Here is a 20,194-nt window from a genome sequence, read left to right as displayed (position 1 = left end):
CGGGTCACTTGCCGCCTCTATCTCCCGCTCCTCTTACTGTTTTTCTCCTCTTCCTTTCCCTTTCCTTTTCCTCCCTCCTCTTCCTCCCCCTCACCCCCAACCCCCTCAACCTCCTTCCCAGCCGGAGACACCAGGTGCAAAGCAAGTTGCGGAAGGACAGTGGAATGGCCGTCCAGAAGTTCTTGCTATCGTTCCTGACGGAGAACAAGCTGACCAGAGAGTTCCTGGCAGAAATGCTGAGCACATTTGTCCTCATGGTGAGCAGCCCGGGTGGGAGTGTCAGGGGGAGGGCCCAAGGTTGGGCGGTGTGGCCCTGCCCAACTTTTCCCCCTTCCCTCCCACTGTCACTCATTTCTAAGCTAAGGTAGGATGGGACCACAACCAGGAGGTAATTCTGCTGCCCGGAAGCAGGGGAATGAGTAGGTTGACCTATTCCCCTATCCACCCTATGTCACCCACCCTCATTCATTCATTCAATTGTATTTATTGAACACTTACTGTAATAATAATAATGTTGGTATTTGTTAAGCGCTAACTATGTGCAGAGCACTGTTCTAAGCGCTGGGGTAGATACAGGGTAATCAGGTTGTCCCTCGTGAGGCTCAGTCTTCATCCCCATTTTACAGATGAGGTAACTGAGGCACAGAGAAGTTAAGTGACTTGCCCACAGTCACACATTTGACAAGTGGCAGAGCAGGGAGTAGAACCCAGCTATTCTGTCTCCCAGACCCATGCTCTCTCCACCTAGGCCACACTGCTTCTCAAGTGTTTATTTCCAAGTGTTGGTTATCTTTCACCTCCTACTCAGCAAAAAGCAGCACCTTGTTTATAGGTATCCTAGAGAGCTGTCTTTATCATACTTAAATGTTGTGTGCAAAGCACTGTCCTGAGCACTTGGGATAGTACAGTATAATGATAAACAGACATATTCACATCCCACAACGAGTTTACTGTCTAGAGGGATGAGCTTACAACCTGTCTCTGTCCTGGAATGCCCTCTTTCTTCATATCCAACAATGACTCTCCTGCCTTCCTGCCTGCCTTCCTGCCTGCCTTCCTGCCTGCCTTCCTGCCTGCCTTCCTGCCTGCCTGCCTGCCTGCCTGCCTGCCTGCCTGCCTGCCTGCCTGCCTGCCTGCCTGCCTGCCTGCCTGCCTCCCTCCCTCCCTCCCTCCCTCCCTCCCCCCCTCCCTCCCTCCCTCCCTTCCTTCCTTCCTTCCTTCCATCCTTCCATCCTTCCATCCTTCCATCCTTCCATCCTTCCTTCCTTCTTCAAGAGGCCTTCCCTGACTAAGCCCTCATTTCCTCTTCTCTCACTCCCCTCCTGCATTGCCCTCAGACTTGGATTTGCTCACTTTATTTACCCCTCCTTCAGGCCCACAGCATCTCTGTACATATCTGTAATTTATTTATGTTAATGTCTGTCTTCCCCTCTAGATAAGCTTGTTGTGGTCAGGGAACGTAACTACTAACTCTGTTATTTTATACTCTCCCATGGTGTGGTGGGTAAAGCACGGGCCTGGGAGTCAGAAGGTCATGGGTTCTAATCCAGGCTCTGCCACTTAAGTGTTGTGTGACCTCAGGCAAGTCACTTAACTTCTCTGTACCTGTTACCTCATCTTTAAAATGGGCATTAAGATTGTAAGCCCCATGTGGGGCAGGGATTGTATCCAACCTGATTAGTTTGTATCTACCCCAGCTCTTAGAACAGTGCTTGACACATAGTAAGCGCTAAACCAAGACCATAATAATAATTACCATTGTTTAGTACAGTTCTCTGCACACAATATGTGCTCAGTAAATATGATTGGTTGGTTGGCTGACCTCAGGAGGCTCCTGCCATCCTGGGAAGTCTGACCAAAGAGAAAAATCAGTCAGAGGATCTGGGTTCTAATTCTGACTCTGCTGTGTCACCTTGGGCAGGTCACAACTTATTTGAGCCTCACTTTCCTCTACTATAAAATGGGGATAGGACACCTGTTCCTCCTTCCCCTTGGACTGAGCCCCATGAGGGCCAGGGGATGTTTTCCAACCTGCTTATCTTGAATCCACCCCAGCACTTAGCACGGTGCTTAGCACATAGTAAGTGCTGAACAACTACCACAGTTGTTGTTGTTGTTGTTAAAAGGAATCAGATGTTCCTCAAGGAGTCTCCTGAGAGCCATCTCATCCTTCTCTTACACACACATGGAAAGGGGGTGTCTCCAACTCTGAAGACAGATTGGGGCACTCTGGGGTCACCTCCTGAACCCAACCCTAATTCTCATTGTTCTCCCACACCTCCTCCTTCTCAAAGTACTGGGCTTTAAGAGCAAAGTGACTGGCTCCAGTTTGGAGTTTTTCTTCCTGTTCCTCCTCTTTCTGCTCCAAAGCAGCTTCCCAACGGAGGAGGCCTTCTCGCAGGGAATCTCCCTGCAGGGAGAGGCAGGGGAAAGTAGAGAAGAAGCCAGAGGCTTTTAGATTCGCCCTGGATTGGAGGATCCCTCCCACCCCCACCCTTCAAATGGAAGAGGAGCTAGCGGAGAGGATGGGGAAGCAGCATGGGCTAGTGGATAGAGCACGGGCCTGGGAGTCAGGGCCTGGGTTCTAATCCCTCCTCTGCCACTTATCTGCTGTGTGACCTTGGGCAAGCACTTAATTTCTCTATACCTCAGTTACCTCATCTGTAAAATGGGGATTAAGACTGAGCCCCATGCAGAACAGCGATTGAGTCCAACCCTATTACATTGTATCTACTCCAGTGCTTAGGACAGAGCTTGACACACTTAACACCTAGCACTTAACAAAAACCATCAACATTATTACTAAATTGTACATGGAGGCAGGGTGGGGCTGGGATATCACCAGAGAGGCTCCAGCCTCCGTGTCCACCTTCCAGTCTCCCTTCCCGTCCATAACCTTGGTGTCCTCCATAACCCTGGTGTCATTCTTGACTCTAATCTCTCATTCAACCTCTATATTCAATTGGTCACCAAATCCTGTCGGTGTCATCTTCACAACACTGCCAAGATCCACCCTTTCCTCTCCATCCAAACAGCTACCACATTAGTACAATCAGCTACAGAGAAGCAGCGTGGCTCAGTGGAAAGAGCACGGGCTTTGGAGTCAAGGGTCATGAGTTCGAATCCCAACTCTGCCACTTGACAGCTGTGTGACTGTGGGCAAGTCACTTAACTTCTCTGTGCCTCAGTTCCCTCATCTGTAAAATGGGGATTAAGACTGTGAGCCCCATGTGGGACAACCCGATTCCCCTGTGTCTACCCCAGCGCTTAGAACAGTGCTCTGCACATAGTAAGCGCTTAACAGATACCAACATTATTATTATAATCACTCATCCTATCCCAACTAGATTACTGCATTAGCCTCCTTTCTGACCTCCCAACCTCCTGCCTCTCTCCACTTCAGTCCATACTTTGCTCTGCTGTCCAGATTATTTTTCTACAGAAACGTTCGGGGCATGTCAATCCCCCATCCTCAAAAATCTCCTGTGTTTTCCTATCCACCTCCATATCAAACAATAACTCCTCACTATTGGCTTCAAAGCTCTCTATCACCTTGCCCCTTCCTACCTCACCTCCCTTCTCTCCTTCTACATCCCAGCCTGCACACTCTGCTCCTCTGGTGCTAACCTTCTCGCTGCCGACCTCTGGCTTACATCTTATCTCTGGCCTGGAATGCCCTCCCTCCTCAAATCCGCCAGTCACTCTTCCTTGCTTCAAAGCCCTCCTGAAGGTGTAGCTCCTCCAAGAGACCTTCCCAGACCAAGCCCTACTTTTCCTCAGCTCTCACTTCCTTCTGTGTCACCCTGACACACTCCTTTTGCTCTTCCCCCTTCTCCCTGCCCCACAGCACTTAGGTTTTATCTATAAATTTATTTATATTGATGCCTGCTTACTTGTTTTGATGGCTGCCTCCCCTAACTAGACTGTGAACCCATTGGGGGCAGGGATTGTCTCTCTTTATTGCTGTATTGTACTTTCCAAGCACTTAGTACAGTGCTCTGCACACAGTAAGCGCTCAAAAAATACGATTGAATGACTGAATACCTGCCTCCCAGGATGCTGATGCCCTCCTCCCAGCCTCCCTTCCTGCTGGTGCCCCTCTTCCAGTATCCCTGCTTTCCCACACTTGCCTCCTCCTCCCCGCCTGCAAAATCCAGGAAGGTGTAAATCCAGCCACCAAGCAGGGCCCTCCATCCAGGTCGGCCAGCTTTTTCAGCACCCATGAGAGATTCGGTCAGAGGCTGTCCCTCTGGGATGGGGGCAGTGTGGACGTGCTCTGCAGGCCACTGGGAGTTGGGAGACCAGGAAGGAGCAGCCCTGCAGATGGGGAAAATTTCCAAATTCTCTTTGGTATCAAAGTTGCCTTGCATTCCCGCCCTCCATTCCTCCCCTCCCCCATGTCCTGCTCTCCGGGCTTATAATATGTCCTCAGCCAACACAATCAACTCCCCTGAGCCTCACTCCAGAGGAGCCAATTCTGGGGGGGTGGGTGGGGAGAAAGGAGGGGCATTGTTTATTCCTCTTCCATTAGGCCCGCTGCCTGATTTCCATTAGGCCTTCTGCCTGATTTTTCAGCCTCTTCCCACCCAGGTCCTCCGGAGGGAGATCTGAAATGGGTGGTGGGAGAGCAGGGGCACCCAAAGTGATCCAAGCTCCATCTGTTTCAGGGTTGTGAAGCCTGTGGCGATTCATCTCATAGTACACTGGATGTTCTGGTTTTCCACTGGTCTGCCCCCTGAGTGATGCTCTGTGTGGGGGCGGATGGACAGTGGGCTGCCTGATGTTCTCGAATGGCATGGGTGGCCACTCTAGTCCCGACCCCCGGAACCAAGCTGGGCATGGGAGCAGCTGACAGGAGTCTGGGCTGCTGCTTCCTTAGCTGAGCCCAACTAGAGTAGCAGCGTGGCTCAGTAGAAAGAGCATGGGCTTTGGAGTCAGAGAGCATGGGTTCAAATCCCGGCTCTGCCACTTGTCAGCTGTGTGACTTTGGGCAAGTCACTTAACTTCTCTGTGCCTCAGTTACGTCATCTGTAAAATGGGGATTAAGTTTGTGAGCCCCACGAGGGACAACCTGATTCCCTTGTGTCTACCCCAGCGCTTAGAACAGTGCTCTGCACATAGTAAGCGCTTAACAAATACCAACATTATTATTAGAGTAGCCAATTGATTTCCCCAGGCCTGTCCTACATCCCTCTGCCTCCCTACAGGGTGGCCTTCCACTCTAGCCCAGCACGACTTTGATTTCTCTCTTAATCAATCAATCACATTTATTGAGTGCTTACTGTGTGCCGAGCACAGTACTAAGTACTTGGGAGAGTACAATACAACAGAGCTGGTAGACGTGTTCCCTGCCCATAACAAGCTTGCTTTCTCCTTCTTTAAGGTCTCACCCAGCCCTGGGCAGATTGGGTTGTGGGGGAGGGGTGTCTCTTCCTTTCTGAAAGAGGCTGTGGGGAGGGATGCTTCCAGAACCACGGTGATTAATCCTCACTGTCCTTCTTTCACCCCCTGGGCCCACAGTAGAGAGCTGTGCCTTTGGGCCAAAGCAGCTGGCTAGAAATTAGTTTTTCTTTCTGCTTGTCCTCCCCTCCCTGCTCAGGCCCTTCCTCTGGCCTCAGAAGGACTGACCTCATGGCCCCCTAGAATAGGCTCCACTGTTCCCATGGTGCCCCCGTTCTTCTTCTGCATCGTTTCCTCAATGCTTTTGCTGTCTCCCAGTGTGAATGCAATTTGGCTCCTCTGCCTGCCTTGCCCCACTTTCCCTCAGGCTGGCACCTGAGGAGTCCGGCAGGGAGGGGAAGGGCTGAGGGAGGAGCCCCTCCAGGAGGAGGCTGTGTGGGGAGTGGGTTTTGTCCGTCCCTCTCGGTGCACTGGTCTAACATGTAGAAAGTCCGGCTGGTCGGGGAGGCCTCAACGTCTGTGTCGTCTCCTCAGCGGTCTCTTCCTCAATGTGTCTTGGCAGGTGTTCGGGCTGGGGTCTGTGGCGCAGGTGGTGCTGGGAAAGCGGGAGTTCGGGGATTTTCTGAGCATTAACTTGGGCTTTGGCTTCGGCGTCACCATGGGCATACATGTGGCTGGAGGCATCTCGGGTAAGTCTGACTGCTGCTCCTCCCTGCCTCTCAGCTTTCCCTGACCCTGCCCGTGGGCTCACCAGTGGGGGTTGACCCTGACGGGGACTTCCACAGGACAGAAAACTCTCAGGGGATCTTGGGCTGGTCCGTGGAGAGCAGGGAGGCCTGGGACCAGAGGAGAGACCTACGGTTGGGAAGAGGGCTGGGGAAGAGGCTCTTGGCTCTTACTTTGGGCAGAGCACTGTACTGAACATTTGAGAAAGTACAATACAGAACAGAGTTAACAGACATAGTCCCTCCCTACAAGGAGCTTAGTCTAGAGGAAGCAAAGACTTGGATTGATGGCTGGGTACATTGGTGGGAGTGTCCTGGGTCCGAGGGTCAGTGAAGAGGGGTGAGGGCAGGGAAAGCCAAGACCTAGATTGGATTATCATAGATTGGTGTTGCAGCCCAGAATCTCAGGCTGGGGCCTCTCAGAAAGAATCCATTATTTTATAATTGTGGTACTAGCACTTACTATGTGACAGGCACTGTACTAAGCGTGGGGGCAGACACAAACAAATGCAGTTGGACACAGTCCCCGTCCCACACGGTTCACAGTCTTAATCCTCAATTTACAGATGAGGTAACTAAGGCCCACAGAAGCGAAGTGATTTGCCCAAGGTCCATCAGGCTCCCAGCACCTTCTCTGGGGTAGACGGGACTGACTGATCCTTTTTCCTTTATGTTTCTGGCTGCGGGGAGGCCATTTATTCCCTCAGTTGTTACTGAGAAGCAGCGTGGCGTAGTGGATAGAGCATGGGCTTGGGAGTCAGAGGTCATGGGTTCTAATCCCAGCTCTGCCACTCGTCTGCTGTATGATCTTGCGTAAGTCACCTCCCTTCTCCAGGACTCAGTCACCTCATCTGGAAAATGTGGATTAAGACTGTGAACTCCACATGGGATAAGGACTGTGTCCAACTAGATTTGCTTGTATTCACCCCGGCACTTAGTCCAGTGTCTGGCACATAGTAAGCGCTTAACAAATACCATGATCATTATTACTGTCTATTGGGTGCAAAACATAGCACTGGATGCTTAGAGGAGTACAATAAAAGGAAGAACAAGAGAAGCAGTGACCTAGTAGAGCATGGGCCTGCGTGTCAGAGGACTTGTGTTCTAATCCCATCTCTGCCACTTGTCTGCTGTGTGATCCAGGATAAGTCATTTCACTTCTCTGTGCCTCTTACCTCATCTGGAAAATGGGGATTGAGACTGTGAGCCCCAGGTGGGACAGCGACAGTCCCCAACCTGATTTGCTGGTACCTACCTCAGTGCTTAGTACAGCACCTGGCACATAAGTGCTTAACAATTCCACTATCATTATTATTATTGTATTTTTATTAATTCATATTTAATTATAATAAATATTATAATAGTAATAGTCCCAGTCCCTGGCTTTGAGGACTAATGGGAGGGATAGATGCAAGCTTTCTGAAGCCTTCTGCAGCTTCTTCTCAAACAGATGCTCCACCCTGGACCTCCTCCGAGATGGAATCTATTTAGGTGGAAACAGAACGATCCTACGTGCCAGGGTGTTTTCAACGGCAAACATGAAACCATCATTGCCCTGTTCTGTGTCTAAGACAAGGGGCCGCTCAGACTTCTCCCACTACCCCTCAAACATGGACAAACACACAAACACTTCCCCCTCCCTGCTAAACACACAAACGCTCTCCTGGCTGAACTGCTTGAATCAGTGTCAGTGTGTTTCTCCCAGTTTACTTAAGTGGAGCGCATTGAAAATGTTTAATGAATGTATTTGATGGATTATTGATTAATAGTCAACAGTGTTGATTTAATGCCTATTGTGTGCCGAGCATTATAGTAGGCCCTTTGGGAACAGGATCTGTGGTCTCAAAGTTTACAGTCCTCTAAGGGAAGCAGTAAAAATGAATTGATGATTGATAGAAAAATGAGAGTAGATATAAATAATGAAACAAATGGGTAAATAAATCAATATCACATAAATAAACAAGTAAATAACAGTCCTGAGGTGATTGATTTTGTGGCATGACCAGTCGGGGGAGATTAAGAAGGGAAAGCTTCCTGGAGGAGTTGCATTTTTTAAGGAGGGTTTTGAAGGAGGGGAAGGATATGATTTTGCCAAGCTGAGGTAGGAAGATTTTCCAGGCTACGGGAAAGTGTGAGCAGTGTGTCAGAGAGTCAAAAGAGAGGAAAAGTAAGGAGGTTTGTTTGGGAGGGTCAGAGAGGGTAGAACAGGGGAAGACAGCAGAGAGCTAGGAGAAAGTCGGCTGGTGAAAACCCTAAGGCAATAGGAAGCCATTGTGAGCGGTAATGGGGAAGCTAGAAAGAAAGGTAGGAAGGGTATTTATTGAGCACCTACTGAGTGCAGTGCACTCTACTAAGTACTTGGGAAGGGGCAACAAAATTATGAGACACATTACCTTTCCTCAAGGAGCTCACATTCGAAGAGGAGAAACAGTAATTAAAAAATTAATCAACCAGTTGTGTTTATTGAGCACTTGGGAGAGGACAAAACAACCGAGTTGGTAGATATGTTTCCCTCCCACAACGAGCTTACAGCCTATACTTGCGAATAAAATCATCCCATGAAGGACAGGGATTGTGTCTCACCTAATTATCTCAGATTTGCCCTGGTGCTTACTATGTGCTAAGCACCATATAAAGTGCTTTACAAATAAGCACAATTGTTACTATAAACATTAAAACGTCCACTTGAAATATGTACCCAATTGCCAAGGAAGGGCATAAAGAGATTTATAAGGGCAAGAGGCAGCTATGGGATTAGGTGATTCAGGGAGTAGACGATTAGTCAGGGAAGGCTTCTTGGAGGAGAAGGGATTTTAAAGAAATCTTTGAAGGTGGGGAGAGCTGAAGTCTGGGGGACTTGATTAAGGAGGGGCTTCCAGGCTGGGGGACAGCAGAAGTAAAGGGTCAGAGGCAAGTGAAGCAGCATGGCCTAGTAGTAACAGCACAAACCTGGGAGTCAGAGGATCTGGATTCAAATCCTAACTCTGCCACTTGCCTACTGTGTGACCTAGGGCAAGTCCCTTAACTTCTTTGTGCTTCAGTTTCTTGACCTGCAAAATAGGGATTCAATACCTGCTCTTCCTCCGTATTAGACCGAGAACCCCATGTGGATCAGGGATTGTGTCCAACCTGGTTATCTGGTATCTACCCCACTGCTTAGTACCGTGCAAGGACTTAACAAATACCACGATGATGATTATAGGTGAGATAAGAGTAGGGAATGGTGGGGAGGTGGTTGGCCTGAGTGGAGTGAAGAGTGAGAGCAGGCGAGGAGAGCCAAAATATCTCATGGAACTGTTTACCATTGAGGGAGATAGGCAACCATCATCCCCAGCACTTAGAACAGTGTGTGGCACATAGTAAGCACTTAACAAAGGCCATCATTATTATTATTATTGTCAATAGCATTTACTGAGCACTTTCTGTGTGCAGAGCGCTGCTGTATAAGCTCTTGGAAGAGTACAATGCAACAGAGTAGGTAGACACATTCCCTGCCCCTAATGAGCTTAGAGTCTAGAGGACTTGGCAAGAGGGGAGCTCTTGGGGGGGGGAGGAAATCATGATTTTGTTTTCAATTATATTTGCTAAACACTTCATTTGTGCTAGGCACTGTACTAAGTGCTAGAGTAGATATAAGCTTATGAGGTTGGATACAGTCCTTGTCCTACATGGGCTCAAAGTCTTAATCCCCACTACACATACAAGCTAACTGAGGCACAGAGAAGTGAAGTGACTTGCCTAAGGTCACATAACAGATAAGTGACAGAGCTGGGACTAGAACCCAGGTCTTTCTGACTCCCATGCCCATGCTCTATTCACTAGGCCACGCTGCTTCATAAATCTGTCAACTCTATTGTATTGTCTTCTCCCTAGCGCTTAGTACAATGCTCTGCACACAAGCACTCAGTAGGTACCATTGATTGATAGATTGTGTGCTGAGTGATATTTCAGGAAGATGATCCAGGCAGCAGTGTGGAGTATGGGCTGAAGTTGAGGGAGGGGCTGGAGGCAGAGAGGCCAATGAGGAAGCTGATATAGTGTTCTCACCATGATATGTTAAGGCCTTGATCAGTCAATGGTATTTATTAAGTGCTTACTGTGTGCGGAGCATTATACTAAGCATTTGGGAAATTACATTACAACAGAGTTGGTAAATGTGATCTCTGCCCCCAAGGAGTTTAGTTTATGGCAGGAGACAGATATTAAAATAAATTATATGACCATTCTGCTCTTGTAAGAACAATCACGCAAGGCAGTAACTGTTTGGGAAGAGAGGAAGGCAGGGGAACCAAGCAATATTTTTGATGAAGAATTGTCAGGTGTTAGTAGTTGGTTGGATGAGTGAACTGAACGATGTTATGGAGGCGGAAATGACATCAAGGCTGTGGGCTTCATTTATAGGGAAGACGATGGGCTTTATGTCAACAGAGAGAGGAAAGTTGGGCAGAGGGAAGATGAGTTGAGTTTTGGATGTATCCAAGAGAGCGAGAAGAGCTTCTGGACAGAAAGAGATGTGAAAGTCAGGAATTGGGAAGTGAGGCATGTGGAATTTCCTCTTTGGGGACCTCTTTCGTTCATTCATTCAATGCATTCAGTCGTATTTATTGAGCACTTACTGTTTGCAGAACACCGTACTAAGCGTTTTGGAAAGGGCAATGCATCAATCAATGGTGAAATGGATAGCGCATGGGCCTGGGAGTCAGGAGGTCAGGGGTTCTAATCCTGGCTCCGCCACTTGTCTGCTGTGTGACTTTGAGCAAGTCCATGCTTCCATGCCATTCTCCATGCCTGTTACCTCATTTATAAAATGGGTATCGAGACTGTGAGCCCATTGTGGAACAGGGTCTGTGTCCAACCCAACTTGCTTGTATCGAGTACCCCAGTGCTTAGTACAGTGCCTGGCACAGAACATAGTAAGTACTTAACAAATAGCATCATTGTTGTTATTATTATAAAGGGTAAGAAGTATCCGTCTGACACGGAGATGGTCAGGTAGTTAATGGAGGTCCTTGAGGAGTGAAGAAATATGGACTGAATGGTTTTGTTGATAAATGATCAGGGCAGCAGAGTGAAGTATAGACTGGAAAGGAGACAGGAGGCTGGAAGATCAGCGAGGAGGCTGATGCAGCAATCAAGGCAGGAGAGGAGAAGTGCTTGGATTAATAATACTAATAATGTTGGTATTTGTTAAGCGCTTACTATGTGCAGAGCACTGTTCTAAGCGCTGGGGTAAATACAAAGTAATCAGGTTATCCCATGTGTGGCTCACAGTTTATCCCCATTTTACAGATGAGGTAACTGAGGCACAGAGAAGTTAAGTGAGTTGCCCACAGTCACACAGCTGACAAGTGGCAGAGCTGGGATTCGAACCCATGACCTCTAACTTCCAAGTCCGGGCTCTTTCCACTGAGCCATGCTGTGTGGCAGCAGTTTGGATGGAGAGGACATGGTGGATTTTAGCGATGTGAAGGTGAACTGACAGAGTTTGGTGATAGATTGTATATGTGGGTTGAATGAGAGTAGTAAATCGAGGCTTGTGAGACAAGGAGAATGGTTCTGCTGAAACGGGGAAGACAGCGTTTGGGTGGGAAGATTTCTCTTTTGCACATGTCAAGTTTGAGGTGTTGGTGGGATATCAGGGTAGAGGCGTCCTGAAGGTTGGAAGAAATAAGAGGCTGCAGAGGAGAGAGGTGTGGGCTGGAGAGGGAGGTTTGGGAATTATCCGCATAGAGAAGGAGGTTGAAGCCGTGGAGTGAACAAGTTCTCCAAGGGAGTGGGTTTAGAAGGAGAATACAAGGGACCAAGAACTGAGCTCTGAGGGACTTCCAGAGCAGAGAAGGAGCCTGTGAAAGAGATTGAGAAGGAATAGGCAGAGATAGAGGAGGTGATCCAGGAGAGAAAGTGTTTTGGACACGTTAAGTTGGAGGTGTTGGCGAGAGTAGTGAGTAAGAGGAGAAATGACCAGCAAATAACACAACTATTGTCAACTATTTAACAATATATTTGGCATTTGTGTGGATGATGCTACAACTTCAAGAAACTGCTCAGGCCCCTTTTTCTCTAAAGAAAAGCAATTATGGTATTTGAGTGCTTACTGTTTCCAGAACACTATACTAAGTGCTCAGGAAAGCACAATACAATATAGATTGGTAGATGTAATCCATGCCCACAAGGAGCTTACAGTACATAAAGCCGTAATTTGTTAGCATGGATTAAGTGTGGTGGTACAGAAGCCATTTTCGGAAAATCTATATATTTCTCTAACTCACATCAATAACTACAAACACTGATCATTACTGAACCAAAGGACAACTCTACAGAGGATCACAGTCACTTTAATGCTCTGCTTGCTTCTGAGCAGTGAAAAAGTCAAAGGGAGGCCCTCAGGCCAAAATTAGCCACTTTGTTCAACCTAAAGTGCACATATCCTGGTTCTGCCACCAGTCTACTGTGTGATCTTGGACAAGTCACTTCTCTGTGCCTCAGCTTCCTCATCTGTAAAATGGGGATTAAACCCTACTCCCTCCTACGTAGACAGTGAGCCCCATGCAGACAGGGATTGTGTCCAACCTGATAACTTTGAATCACACCCAGTGTTTGGAACAGTTCCTGGCACAGAATAAGTGCTAACAAATCCTATTGTTGTTAGCGCTGTAGCTTACAGGCAATCCTTGAGGGGTTGAGTACAAAAGTCTCTAACAATAGTAATAATAATAATGATTATGGTATTTGTTAAGCACTTACTATGGGCCAGGCACTTTACTAAGCACTGGGGTCGATACAGCAAATCGGATTGGACACAGTCCCTGTCCCACCTGGGGCTCGCAGGTTTAATCCCCATTTTACAGATGGTGGGAATGGGCTGGCCTGCCCAGGGGCATTCTGGGATTGTAACGAGGCCTCGACAGAGGTCTGTTTGATGACGAGATCCAGTTTTCTGTTTCCTCCCGCTCTCTAGGTGCTCATATGAATGCTGCCATCACCTTTGCCTCCTGTGTCCTGGGCCAGCTACCATGGAAGAAGTTACCCGTCTATGTGCTGGGCCAGTTTCTGGGTTCTTTCTTGGCTGCTGGCACCGTCTACTTGCTCTACAAAGGTCAGGGCCCAGGCCTGGAGAAAGGTGGCAGGGATCAGAGAGGGAGGAAGAATTAGGGGGAAAGAAGGTTTGGAGCAAACAGTTTGGGGTGGAGGTGGGTGCTGCTGATGGGGGTGGGAGGGCTAGGGGCTTAGGCCAGTGGCCCAGAGTGAGAGATCATGGTTTATCCCCCTCTGTGTCCCCTCCATCAGATGCTCTCTATTCCTTCTCGGGAGGAAACTTGACGGTGACGGGGCCTAATTCAACAGCGGGGATCTTCTCAACTTACCCTGCTCCTTACATGGACCTGCTTGGGGGATTTGTGAATGAGGTGAGCCGGGGTCTCTGAGCCTGGAAGGAGAGATGGGAATGAGGGATGGGAAGGGGTGGGTATGATGGTCTGGGAGTGGAGGGGGTGCGGTGGGAGAGGGATCCTCTTAAACTCCTAAGATCCCTCCTGGTGGTCCTTGGGAGTGAGGATTGCTTCTCCAGCACTCCTCGTGCTGCCATAATGCCATGCCCTCCCACCACCCTGACCTTTTCACACTCCTCTATTGCCCCACTTGCTGGAATAATGGGTTACTGTGCATATAGTAGACACACTTACTGCTGAACACGTGCATGCCAATCAAAAACATGGGAGGGCTCCAGCCATTCCAAGAAGGCTGGTAGAGAAATGCAAGTTTGGCAAGTGGTGCATTCACTGGGCAAGGGCTGGACAGTACCAATCTCTACAGGGTGGAAGTCAGTCTCTGCTCTGGGTAGGAGGTGGGAGAGGAGAATGAGTGAGGCTTGAGACCCTGGGCACAGGTGAAGATGGAGCTGCGTTTCGGATCGCTGTTGCTCTGGGTGGGCCGGGGAGGGTTGTGGAGTGGAAAGTGAAACTCCAAGTCAGAGACCACATATTATCAGTCCTGGACAGAAAGCCCAAGAGAATTAGTCCTGGGAAATGGGCCCCGGTTATGAAATATTGATGTCCACTGGGAGCCCGATGGGGGACAGATGGAATTGAGTCTAAGGAGTTTCTGTCTATTTTGGCTCTGTCTCTATCAGCTCCTCTCCTAGGTTTAGTACTCTGTCCTGACATTTGGCTTTAAGAAGCAGAGGTCTGAGGTCCTAACTGAAAATTTGCATGTGAAATGCCAGTTCCACCATCTTCCGATCTGAAGCCCAAGTGCCCTCTTGCTCTTTCTCTTTGCTCTCATTTTAATCCTTGAGTCTCCCTTGACCCTTGCCAGCCCCTAACTCTAATCCTAAACTAAATCCAGGCCTCATTTCGAATCTAAACTCCTGCCCTAGCCCTAATCCTGCATCTTGACAGTCCTGATTTTGATTCCCACTGTCAGTAGCTTTTCCCGGGGCCTGACTCTGGCCTTGTAGGCACCATGGTGGGGAGAGAGAGGAGAGGCCGGAATGATTGCCGACAGGCTGTGGAGGGCCTTGGGAGGCAGCAGGTGGTAAAAATTCCATCTGGAAGCCTGCGTGGCTCCTCTAGGTGAATGCAAATTTTTGCCAATACTGGGCAAACGTTTGTCACACTTCGAACCACTTGGTGCCTCCCTTGGTCGTGCTAGCGGAGTGGTTGGCATGGACTGCCACTGGCAGTTTCTGATAGGGGCTGGGTTGGTTTTTCTCTTCGGATCCTCAGCTCATCGCCACGGCAATGCTCCAGCTCTGCATTCTCGCCATTACGGACAAGAAGAACAGTGCTGCGCTGGATGGCACGCAGGCCCTCATCATCGGCCTCCTGGTGGCCGTCATTGGCATGTCCCTGGGCATGAACACGGGTTACGCCATCAATCCTTCCCGGGACTTGCCACCCCGCATCTTCACCGCCATTGCGGGCTGGGGCATGGATGTCTTTCGGTAACCTGGGTTTCTTTAGAGCAGCCGTGCCGATATAATTATATCATTATTATTGTTGCTATTATATATAAGTGCTTACTGTGTGCCAAGCACTGTTCTAAGTACTAGGGTAGATACAGGCTTATCAGGTTGATAACAGTCCCTGTCCCGCATGGGGCTCAGGAGGGAGAGGGATTTATTCCCCCATTTGCACAGATGAGGTACCTGAGACACAGAGACCCCAAAGTCACACAGCAGGCAAAGGGCAGAGCTGGGATTTGAGCCCAGGACCTCTGACTTTCAGGGCGGTGGTTCACTAGGCCACGTTGCTTCTCAACTTACAAGCCCGGCCTCCCCACAAAATTGCATAACCTATTGATGAACAACTCCATCCTTGCAAAAGCCTCCATTTTGGAAAGTCTTCTGTTGGTCTCAGCCATTCATTCTGAATGAACTCTGCTTTAGGAAGCACTACCTGGGAAGACCTTGCAAGGAGTCCTCTCCCTAAAATGGCTCTCTTTGAGTTTCACCATAAGAGTCCTACAGTCAATAAACCCATCATTTGTCGCCCCAGACCCAAAAACAATTAACAACATTAGCCTCAAAGGTTATAAAGATTATCCTCTGAGGATTAAATGGGAGGGATAGAGTTTGGCTCGCAACAGGAGAGTTTGAGGTTAGACATCAGGAAGAACTTACTGGCTGTCGGGGGATGGGACAGAGACCAAAGGGAAGGAGATTGTACAGTCCATCCTGAGAGATTTTCTAGGCTAAGAGTTGACGTTCGGGATTCCCAGAGGGAGGGAGGGAAACAGATGATCACCCGAGTCCTGGTGATTCATGTTCGGAACAATCCTCCTGTGAGGAGTTATTTGCCGATGGATCCTTCTCAGGTTTTTCCGGGGCTTGACCCGAATCTACTCAAGTCCTTAATCATCACAGGCTCTGGGCAAGCTTGGGTGGCAGGTTGGTGATGGGAGACTGGCACAGACAGGTGACTCAGGCTTGGGTCCAGGCCCACGTGGACTCAACTCCTGCCCTTCTGGTTGCGGCTTACTTGAGCCACTGCTGGATGGGGGTGGCTTGGCTAGTTGCAAAAGTGGGTCTGTTTGGTTCCTGGGCAGGATGGCCTAATGGAAAGAGCACAGGGCTGAGAGTCAGAGGACTTGAGTTCTCATCCCGGCTCCGCCGTTGGTCTGTTGTGTGACCTTCGGCTGTCACTTCAATTCTCTGTGCCTCAGTTCCCTCATCTGAAAATGGGGATTTAAGCCTGTGAGGTCCCTGTGGGACAGGACTGTGTCCAACCTGATTATCTTGTATAATAATAATAATTATGGTATTTGTTAAGCGCTTATTATGTGCCAAGCACTGTTTTAAGTGCTGGGGTAGATATAAGGCAATCAGGTTGAACACAGTCCCTGTCCCACGTGGGGCTCATAGTCTCAATCCCCATTTTACAGACGAGGTAACTGAGGCACAGAGTAGTTACGAGACCTGCCCAAGGTCACATAGCAGACAAGTGGTGGAGTCACGATTAGAACTCACAACCTCTGACTCCCAAACTCATGCTCTTGCCACTAGAAATGTTGCTTCTCTAACTCAGCACTTAGAACAGTGCTTGGCACATAGTAAGTGCTTAACCAGTACAACAGTTGTTATTTTTTTTTTATTATAGTGCTCAGTCTTCAACATCCCCTCACTTCCCCTTGCCCAAGAGCCGCTGAGCCTAGTCAGAGGCAGAATAAGATTAGGCCTGAACCTGGGCATGGGAGGTGGTGCTGGGGTTTGTCCTGGCAGGGCGGGTCCAGTGATCTCTTGCCCTGTATCTCTGCATCTTCTCTTGCAGGGCCGGCAATAGCTGGTGGTGGGTGCCCTTGATTGCCCCGACGATTGGCAGCGTCCTTGGAGCTCTGATTTACAAGATCCTCATCGACCATCACAACCGCCCGGCCCCACAGCCGGAGTCCTGCATGACCTCGCCGGCAGAGCCGGAGCCGGAGGCCACCTGCTTAGGCATGGAGATGAAGGCGTAGTAGACCCGGCTGGACAGTGACTCTCTGACTGACAAGAATAAAGGCCCAGAAAGGCAGCGTGGGCCCCGTGTGAACTTATTGCCCTGCCTCATCCGCGTGGGCGGAGGGGATGGGAGGAAGCATTTTTCCAGTTTCCGAGAACGAGACTGAAAAATGAACTCGAGCTGCGGACAAAAGCATCACAGATAATCGAGAGAACAATAGGGGAACGTGCTAATGACCACGGGGAAGCCAGAATTCTTGTGCAGATCTTTTTCTGGGGGTGACCCTCGCCACCTCGAGGGAGCGCGCGCAGGGCACCTCTTGTCCGGTTTGGGTGGACCAAGGAGACCCAGGAAACTGGGGAGATGGAGGCAGCAGATCAGGGGGCTGGGCCGTGTGTGGGGTCTGGTCCTCGAGACCACATTTCTCTCTCCACGAATCAACCTGCCTCTGTGCTCTGGCTTGAGGAAGCGAGTCTAGAAGAGTGAATGATCCCAGATCCTTAAGCTGACAAGATCTCCTTGAGACCTCTTCCCTCGAGCCCAACCCTCTGCCCTCTGAAAAGTCACCGTGACGGTGACGGCAGAACACTCCCCAGGTTCTCGATAGGCTGGGGGGCCTTGGCTCCCAGCTTGGGGCTCCTTGGGCTGGGGGAATCGGCAGCGTTTAGCCCAGTGCCACGGTTCCTGTTGCGACTACAAGCTTCCACAGGTCCCAGGGACCACCTAAAATTTATGAGCCGTTGTACACCCTCAGCTCTTGGAGCCGAGTTTCATCCGGTGGCCTTGGGTCCCATGCTTCTGGGATTTGAGCCTGTCTGGGCCGGGGCTTGTATTTCCACCAGCTCCTGTGGGTATCTCAGCCCACTTGAGAACCTACACCCAGAAGGCCCTGCTGCCTGCTTTTGAGGCCTTTCCCTGGGCTCCCTGTTCAGCACTGGGGCTACCCATAATGGGAAAAGGATACCCGTGAGACACGACAGTCATACAGGGGTTTTAATTGCCCTAGGTTTTGGGTGAAACTGCTCTTTTTTCAACATTTACACATTTATAACCTTGCATGGGATCTTGATGCCTCTACACGAATAGAGGTGCTATGTATCTGTGTGTTAAAAATAATAAAAACTCAGTGGGGTTTTATTTGGCTATTTATCTTGTCGGGGTGGCAGGGGGTGGTGAGCAGGACCTTATATTTGTGTTACTGTCAGGGTAGTTCATCCCTGAATCCAGGATACTATGGGAGTTTTGGAACCTACATTTCTGGAGCTCTTTAGGTAGAGGTGCCAAGGAGTCAGCGGACCTGGGTTCTGATTCTGGTCGGCTCTGCCAATTGTCTGCTATGTGACCTGGAGCAAATCACTTAATTTTACCTCATCTGTAAAATGGAGACTAAAATTGGGAGCTCTATGTGGGACAGAGACTGTGTCCACCTAATTATCTCCCATCTACTCTACTGCTTATTTTGGTGACTGGCATATACTGGCACATAGTAAGTGCCCAGCAAATACCATTTTAAAAAAGGGGCTGGAGTGGTATGGATAGAGTCACGGACAATAGGTCCATAGTAGGTTAGTGAAGGAAAAATTAGGGATGTTGGATGTTCCTCCCTATCCAAAAGGATGGCTGTCCAGTGGGAGCGATGACTGCTGTGGTTTGGAGGAATGCCAATAGCCTCTTCCCTCCTCACTGGGGCCCCTGGTAGCAAGTCTCTGCAAACACAGTACCCAGACACCTTTGGCTATTAATAGATAACAGTGTTTACTTAGATAAGGATTTCAAGGACCACAGTAATTGTGCAAAAACTAGGTCCAGAGATTTCCTCCTGACTTACACCCAGGGGTCAAGTGACCTCCTAAGACCACTGCTGGGCTTTCTTTAGTGCCTCCAGCGGGGTTGCCCTCCCCTGCTGGTTCGGCCTTCTTGGTGAACACCAGCTGCCCCTGCTTTCTTCTCTCCGCTCACTGCCACCCACATAGAAGATGGAGATTTCCATCCAGCCTCTGACCTCTTGTCCTCCACCTCCTCTCCAGGCTCCGAAGAGCTGCCGAAAGCACCCCTGCTCCCTTCCCCGGAGCCTCCAGTATGTAGGGATTCCTTTCCGAGAAGGGATGGGAACACTTACCTGGACAGAATGGGGTGAGGATTTCCCCAATTGGGCGGCCCATGGTGGGTTGACAGAAGTGGCTTGTGTCTGGTCCACCTAGAGTCGCCCATTGGGGTTCCCAAGGTAGGGAACTGGGCCTGAGGCCTTCTGAGGAGTTAGGGTGGGAGGCTCAGGAAGGGCTGCCCATTGCTAGCTCTTCCTGCTCTTCCTTCCTCAGTCACCCTCTCTCCAATCTGCTTATCTTCTTTTTTTTTATGGTATTTGTTAAATGCTTGCTATGGGCCAGGCACTGTCCTAAGCTCTGGGGTAGATGTAAGATAAGCAGGTTGGACACAGTTCCTGTCCCACAGGGGGATCCCAATCCCAATCTCCACTTTAAAGATGAGGTAACAGAGGCACAGAGAAGTGATATGACTTGCCCAAGGTCACACAGCAGATAAGGGGGGTAGCTGGGATTACAACTCATGTTCTTCTGAGTCCCAGGATCGTGCACTATCCACTAGGTCATGCTTGAAGGAGGGGGGGGTCCAAGCCACAGGAGGAGGGGAGTGAGCCAGAGGTCAGAGGCATCAGCAGAATCCTATTGCCGGGCAGTGTATTAGATACCCTGAGAGCAGGGAAGAGTGTGACCAACACAGGGTTTCAGGCCTTCCCCTGGTTCACCTGAAGGTCATCCTATCGCTAGAGCAACCAGAGTGGCTTTCTCAGGCCTTCAGCTGCTAGGAGGATTCTGGGAAGGTGGCCTCTCACTCTTTCCTTGGTCTCTCCTGCTTCCACGCCCGTCACTGTCCAAAGCATGTCTGTCTGCTCGACAATGGCCACCTCACAAGCCACAGGGGAGTAGCAAGCAGCTTTCAGCCCAGGTTTCCCAGGGTTCATGGCCTGTGACATGCAGGACACCCCATACCTACCCTCCTCGCCCCCCTCCACCAACCAGTGTATGCATCAGTCGGCACAGCTGACCAGCTGAGGAGCACAGGGGCCAAACCTCGAGTAACTGCATCTCCCGATGGAGGTACATGGGGGAGGTA

The 20,194-nt window shown here is 49.6% G+C and overlaps 1 protein-coding gene across 5 annotated transcripts in view; it reads left to right on the top strand.

Annotated features, from left to right (window-relative positions):
* AQP7 (aquaporin 7) overlaps positions 1-17,134 on the top strand; it is a 30,247-nt gene extending 13,113 nt beyond the window's left edge. For all 5 annotated transcript variants that reach the window (XM_029059111.2, XM_029059112.2, XM_029059110.2 and 2 more), the window contains 6 exons: positions 122-257; positions 5,963-6,089; positions 13,084-13,221; positions 13,413-13,531; positions 14,849-15,066; positions 16,892-17,134. In XM_029059111.2, coding sequence (XP_028914944.1) covers positions 122-257; positions 5,963-6,089; positions 13,084-13,221; positions 13,413-13,531; positions 14,849-15,066; positions 16,892-17,078 — 925 coding nt within the window. In that variant the 3' untranslated portion in view covers positions 17,079-17,134. The remainder of the gene's footprint in view (positions 1-121; positions 258-5,962; positions 6,090-13,083; positions 13,222-13,412; positions 13,532-14,848; positions 15,067-16,891) is intronic.
* Positions 17,135-20,194: the final 3,060 nt, after the last annotated feature.

Source organism: Ornithorhynchus anatinus, chromosome 3 (assembly GCF_004115215.2).
Source record: "Ornithorhynchus anatinus isolate Pmale09 chromosome 3, mOrnAna1.pri.v4, whole genome shotgun sequence".
In the NCBI taxonomy this organism is placed as follows: Eukaryota; Metazoa; Chordata; class Mammalia; order Monotremata; family Ornithorhynchidae; genus Ornithorhynchus; species Ornithorhynchus anatinus.
This window is presented reverse-complemented; position numbering and strand designations above follow the sequence as displayed.